At 47.3% G+C, this 6,943-nt stretch overlaps 1 protein-coding gene across 1 annotated transcript; it reads left to right on the forward strand.

The window, feature by feature from the left end:
• Positions 1-266: 266 nt before the first annotated feature.
• ARMC6 (armadillo repeat containing 6) lies at positions 267-5,758 on the forward strand. Its single transcript, XM_009873458.1, is given in 7 exon segments — positions 267-416; positions 851-933; positions 1,431-2,001; positions 2,496-2,645; positions 3,169-3,323; positions 4,278-4,415; positions 5,296-5,758. Coding segments are annotated over 7 exon segments (1,431 nt in total). The 5' UTR covers positions 267-295; the 3' UTR covers positions 5,509-5,758.
• The last annotated feature ends 1,185 nt before the right edge of the window (positions 5,759-6,943 follow it).

A 6,943-nucleotide genomic window follows, 5' to 3' on the forward strand; every position in this document is an offset into this window, starting at 1 on the left:
CAGTAACGCGGGCCTCTGCAGCAGAGCAGCGGCGCCTTCCCCAGCCACAGGCCGGGCCGCAGAAATCCCCTATTTCTTTTCCTTGGTGCCTTTCCACTCCTTAAAAGTAATCAGCCATCCCTTCGACCGTATTTTTTCGAGTTTGAGTTCTGCGCTTTTGTTTAGGGGAGAAAAAAAGAAAAAGAGCAGCTCAGTTCCTTTGTTTCTGATTAACGTTAAGAGGTTTTGCACCAAAACTAGTTATGGGCTCTCTTAATGACAGGACAAGGAGGTGGTTTATCCCCGTTCGAGTAAAATGGGATCGAAACAGATTGCGCAGGAAACGTTTGATGATGCAGTGCAAGAAAACATTACGGAATTTGAAATGGATCCAGAAGAGGCTGTGAGAGAAGCCGTGCAGCAGTTTGAGTCCCAAGGTATTGTAAATTCATCTGCTTTCGTAGCTCAGATTGTAACAGATTGAGGTTTTGCCTATGTCGTAAAATTTCAGAGAACCTGCACGCAAAGACTGGTTGTTCAGTGTTGAAGCCTTTGTGGAGTGGAGCATAGACATGATTAATGCTAACCTAGTTTCGTGGCATAATTATGACTGAAAAACTGCTTTGAGGGAAGCTGCAGGGTGCAATTTGAATGAAATGAAATCTCCCCCCCCAGCTGACATTTAGCCAGAACTGATGCTTTGTTCCAGGACGTATTTGACCATTACAGCAAAACAGAACTTTAGCAACATTTCAGCATCTCTGTGCATTGATCCGCGCCTTGCAGTACGTTTGCCTTTGTTCACTGTGGTTAACTTGACAAATTTTACTCAAGCTCTTGTAACTAATATTAATCTTATTTTTGGTTTCAGGTGTTGACCTAAGCAATATTGTGAAAGCTGTGCGGCAGCCCGCCTCTGAAAATGGTCAAAAGCAAAAGCATCAAATTTTGCTGGTAGGAGCACAAATTTATGTTCCCCTCTAAGAATCAGAGTTATGTAATAGTTTAAGTAATAGTCTAAGAATAATGAGCCATACCTTTTTCTTCTGCCTCTCTCCCGTTTCTCTTCAACAAGCGGTTAATCCCATCTATTCTGCAAAGTAGGAATAATATAGAAGTTCAAAGAGCTAGCTTGCTCTTTTCAGTGGCGGTGTCTGTGTAAGTGCATTTCCTGCCTAGGTAACACAAAGGCTGCCTTTCATGATTTAGAAGCAGATTCTGTGTTGTCGAGTAAACTTGAACCACAGAAGACCTTTAATGAATGAAATAGAAGTGACCAAAGCAGTAGCTGTGAGCTACTGCTCTTCAGGACAGCCATTTCTTAGATGTGTCAAACTAATCTGTAATTTAAAAAGAAGACTATTATTATAAATTAATTTGACTGACTCTAAAGGACTGCTCTTGTTCCTTCACTGTTCAGATGGGAAATGAACTCTCGTCCTCTTCTTTAGACTTTAGATTCCCTTGGGAGAGCCGTTGAAGACTCTGATCTCGCAGAGATGGCCGAGCAGCTGGTGGTCTTCACTGAGCAGTGCAAAGAACAACTGGCTTTCCGCTACCTGGCTGGGCAGAATGGTGCCTACTCTGTGGTATTCTCTGCCTGCCAGTTGGCTTCAGGAGACAGAAATCTAATGCTGAAGGCCTTTTATACTTTGTGTGCCATCTTGGATGGGCAGCCAGACCTACTTGACTCGGCTGGCCAGGATCTCCTGCTACAGACTCTGAAGGAACATAGGGGGGACGCAGAAATGACGCTGGCTGGGATCCGCTGCGTTCGGCACGCCTGTCTGAAACACGAGCAGAATCGCCAGGACTTTGTGAAAGGTGGGATTCTGCCACTTCTCACCGGAGCTATCGTCCAGCACGGAGACAGCGCCGACGTCGTCCGAACGGCCTCCTCGGCCCTCAGGATCATGACTTTCGATGATGACATCCGTGTACCCTTTGGGCACGCTCATGATCATGCGAAAATGATTGTGTTGGAAAACGATGGGTTGAGAGTCCTCATTGAAGCTGCCAAAGGTATAATTAACCCCAGGGCTGTTGATCCTAGTTTTGAATCATCAGTGCTTTCTTATCTCAAAACCATGCTTTGTTCTTGCTTGAAGCTCCCCAGAGATGATTCAGAAATTTGCCACTAAAATATTTAATTCTTTTGATGAAATGTGCCCCAAGAGAGACAAACAACACTACTGCTCCAGAGGCTATCAGCAGCACTGTGGTGGCAGTTATCAGAGCTATTTGTCCATCCCTCTACGAAGTGTTTTATGGCCCCGTGCACATTTACAGGTTCATTATCCCTGCTGAGGTGCTGCATTCTTGCCAAGAACAGATATTCTGTCTAGATACAGAGTGAACAGGATGTCATGTGTGTTGTTGTAGTTTATAAAGTGATGTACACTATTTCCTGAGGTTTTTTGGTTTTGTTTTTTTAAATGAAGCAAAGCAAACCCACCTTGATTCTGCAGCCTCCCTCTTTGCTCCCAGTTACTCCATTCACCATCTCTCCTCTGCAGCATTCACAGATAACTCCAGTGTTCTCAGTGAACTCTGCGCCACCCTTTCTCGCCTCTCTGTCAGAAATGAATTCTGTCAAGAAATTGTGGACCTTGGTGGATTAAATTTTATGGTGGCTCTCCTGTCTGACTGCATCGACCATCCGGTGAGTGGTATTAAGAGTTCTTAGGAGTGGAGGTAACACAGCAGGGCCTGCTTTTCAGTTTAAAGTCCTGGCTGTGAATGAGCCTTAGGCTGTGCGTGATTTTAGCTGCAGTTAGGGTTGAAACCCAACCACTGCTCCCTGTTTGCAGCCTACTGTGCAGAACCAAGTTACATTGCCCTGTTAGATAAGAATACAGGAATTCTGAGCCCCTTGCTCACAATTATTTCCTCTCTCCTCCACACTCCACAAGCATTCTCCCACAAAAGCTGAGCTTCTGATTCTCCACCATTCAACCTAGGAGAGATTCAAGAGGATTTAGATGCTTGAGTCCCACAGGACTGATGTTTGATTCTTCAAGCTGCTTTGAAAACCTCTGCCAGACTAACAGAGGTTCATTATTACTCTGTCTAGCAAGAAACTGTGATTGAGAGTAGCATCGCTGTTCATAACTGGGAATGCCAACTGTTTGAATGGAGTTGCTTGGGGACGTTCAAAAGTCTGTAAAACTCTCTCTGCAGCTTTCTAAGCTGTATTTTCTTGATGACTGCAGGACGTGGTGAAGCAGGTGCTGAGCGCCATCCGAGCGGTTGCGGGTAACGATGATGTGAAGGACGCCATCGTTAACGCCGGGGGCACAGATCTCATCGTGCTCGCTATGAGCCATCACCTTGCCAACCCTCAGGTACGCACCAAGCTGTTCAAGAAGTCCCACCTGGGCTGGGAACAGAGATCGGGTTTAGGCTCTGGGATATAGCAGAGTAACGTGGCCTGTGTAGGGGAACAACCCTCAGCGTTGCTCTGACTTGTGATCAAAAGCTGGTGCTGAGAGCGGATTCATCCAAAGCACGGTTGTTAAATGTGGGTACGTTTTACAGTGAGCTGTGCTGGCAGCACTGCGTTGCAGAATTAAGACTTTTGTCCTTGAGCTCTTTTCTAAACAAGTACAGAACTCTTGCTTGCTAATTATGAAAAGAGACCCTGACCAGCTGAATATAGCTCATGTTGGGAGTTCGTCCGTGAGAACGGACAGATAAGAGGCTTCTCGTACACAAGATGTGCCTGGGAGTGAATGGGAGAGTGTGATCAAAACAGACCTGGGAAAGTCTGTTCTCTCTGTGTCATAAGAGAGTGACTGAAGGAGCACAGGAGCTAACAGCAACCCTGGCTGCATAGTCTGGTCTCCTGTTTGTAACCCACAAATAGTGCTTCTTGCTAAGACGTATAAATATGTGTGTCTGCCTGCAATAAAGTGGCATTTGCTCAATCACATTGATCATCAGCAGTGTCCGTGACTTCGGCGTCATCAGTTAAATGATTGTGGATGAGCAGTGGATTAAACCTTTAACATCCAGTTGTTGTAGCGTGGCTAAGCTCCTGCTTTAGGATATGTCCTCTCTACTGTATTAGAGCTTTTTGTCATTCCTAAATTAGGTGGATTCTGGACACAGTGTTTTACACCTCTGGAGTGTAAAACTTGGCTTATGTGCCAGAGATGCAGCATGTTTCAGTGGAAGAAACTTAAAACCAAGTTTTAAAAATGGCCATAAAAGGAAGCAAACTCCAAACACTTTTTTTTCCTTTTTTCCTTAAAGCAACTTTTTCACCCAGTGAGTGTCTCTTCCCCTTTGTCTTGCAGATCTGTGAGCAAGGTTGTGCAGCCTTGTGCATGTTGGCTTTGCGCAAACCCGAGAACTGTAACGTCATCATGGAGGGCGGAGGGGCGTTGGCAGCTCTTCAGGCTATGAAGGCACACCCACGAGAAGTGGCTGTACAGGTATTTGCCTCAGAGCACTTGATTATTTATTCAGTTTATTGATTTATTGCTGTTGGGTGTATTCAACACTTCATTGAAATTTTGGCCTGGGCTTGACAAGTACCAAAAGGTTCCAAGTGAGCTGGAAACGTAGCGGGTAGAAGCAGGACTCCCTGCATCTGTCACCCCAATGTGATCAGAGCGAAATTTCGTCTGGGTTTCAAACCCACCTGAACTCAGGTTCAAGCGACTGTGGAACGCTACGCTTGTCTTCCAGGCATTGCTTTTCTTCTTCCACAAAAGAGCAGGATGAGGATGGGCTCTTTCAGACCCAGCCTGTGCTATGATGTTAGTTGTGTGACAGGAGACATTGCCATCTAGTCTCCAGAGTCACACAGAACACGCGTATGGCGGGAGGTTAGCTTCTGGTTTCTCGTGCAAGTCTCAACAGGCTCTGTGTTCACTTTTATGCTCTCCAGAGTATTAAGATACCACAGAAAATATCTTCTGAGAGAGTGGTTTCAGCTAAGTGTCAGGGAAGGTGCCTGGAGCAGCATACAAGGGGGTGGAAAGGTCAGCCTGCTGTAACTGGAGAATTCTCTGTTAATATTAATTAAAGAAATACTTGATATTGCCTGGGTAGTGTTTGAGATCTGCTGGTGTTCTGAGATCTGCTGGTGTTCTGACAGAAGCAGGAGGTTTTATTGCATAAACTTCAATGTGAAATAGCAGCCTTACTTTTTGATTTTATTCCTCCAGGAAATAGTTGCTCTGTAGAGCATCTCACATTTGGTTGCCCAGCCAACTAGTAGTTGGAGCCCAGATCTGCTTTGCGTGTGCCAGCATCCTACGTGGATGGTAAAAAAAAAGGCACTATTATCTCTTATTTATCTCTCCTCAGAAACAGGCTTGCATGCTGATCCGCAACCTGGTCTCCCGGAGCCGGGACTTTTCTCAGCCCATCTTAGAGATGGGAGCTGAGAACCTTATAACAGAAGCTCGTGCAGCACACAAGGACTGCGATGATGTGGCCAAAGCTGCCCTCAGGGATCTTGGCTGCAAAGTGGAGCTCCGAGAGCTGTGGACAGGTCAGAAGGGAAGCCTGGCTCAGTGAATCATCACGCCACCGAGCAGTGGAGCTTTGAGACTTCGAAGTCTAAGGCGGGGGAAAGAAAAGCGGCATGAATTAATTTGCAGTTACATCAAACTGGAGTATCTGAAGCAAATGCCTGGCTTGTGAGGCTGCACCGAACTTTCTCTTGGGAGCTACAGCTGAAATGGCTTTATGCATTCACGGGCTGCAAGTCAACTCCGTGTAGTGACCATTCCCCACATCATCCAACGCCTGAAAATGATCTGCCCCCCCTGTTGTTATGTGTGTTCCTTGTGTACAGAATGGGGCCGTTCCCACGCGCTCTCTCCTACGCAGTAAGAGCGAAAGCAGCACCGTGGCAGCTGGTTCTGGTTTGTTCCTCTGCTCTCTGCTGATGGAGGCTGGCAGCCTGATCTGGCAGCGGGATGGCCGAGGAGGAATCCCATCACTTGTGATTGTGTCTGTGTCCTGTTCTACTGTTATTTTACTGCTGACCATGTTCTGTGTTGCTGCTTTGTTTGGATTTTTGGCCAACATAACATCTGAAATGAAAAAGCAAAGTAAGGATTTTTGGGTAGCGTGGCCCAAAGCAACGTGCTTTGTGATGTTGCTCTTTGCAACCAGGAGGAAAGTTCATCTTCTCTTTCAGAGGGATGAGTGAGTCGGGGACTGGTAGCGAGCACGGTGGTTTCAGAGCAGGGGCAAACGGGCGGTGGCACCACGCAGCAGGAGGGCAGCTCTGGGGAGCCCAGGCTTTGGTTATCTCTTGGCAGGATGGTGCTTCCCTGAACTCGGGAGGGCTGCGATTGTAATGAAAAAGGCGTGCGCCTTGTGGGCCGAAGACAACCATGGATTTGGGGGTGCAATGGGAGGTGAAACGTGGAAAGGCTCTGGAGCCTCAGCTAAAGGCTTCTGTGTGCCCCTTATTTCTTGCTGGTCTGTGGTGTTACCAGCTCTGCTCTGAGTGTTGAACCTTCCTCCTGCGCTGCTACTGACATTGTACCTGAGCGGGTGCTTTCTAACGCGCTTTCCTCTGTAGAAACGTCAACTCTGTAAAACATAAAACTGTGTGAGGGCGGCTGGTGGTTACAGAGTCTTTTTGAGGTAGGAAAAGAAAGGCGGTGGAACAGGAGTTTGTAAGCAAAGCCTCCTGCAGCCCTGCACTATCTGCCAGCAGATAGCAAAGGTCAGTGTGTTCTTCGGCGGCTTCTCACCCCAGGAGGAGCGTTTGTAGGAGGAGAAGCTGCCTGGGTCTCCTCTCTCTGCTCTGTTTGAGCGAAAAGCTTGGTGTGTTTGTGCACTGCCCTGACCTCCTCTGCGAAGGTGCCCTGAGGCAGAGCGGGTGAGAAGAGCTGATGAAGAAATGCTGTGGGTGCCAGCCCTTGGAGAGCGACCCCCGGGGGAGCACGCTGGCTGCAGCCCAGCCTCCTCGCCCTTTGCTGCTGGGTCTGGGAAG

This window comes from Apaloderma vittatum, unplaced genomic scaffold, assembly GCF_000703405.1.
Source record: "Apaloderma vittatum isolate BGI_N311 unplaced genomic scaffold, ASM70340v1 scaffold17057, whole genome shotgun sequence".
Lineage (NCBI taxonomy): Eukaryota > Metazoa > Chordata > Aves > Trogoniformes > Trogonidae > Apaloderma > Apaloderma vittatum.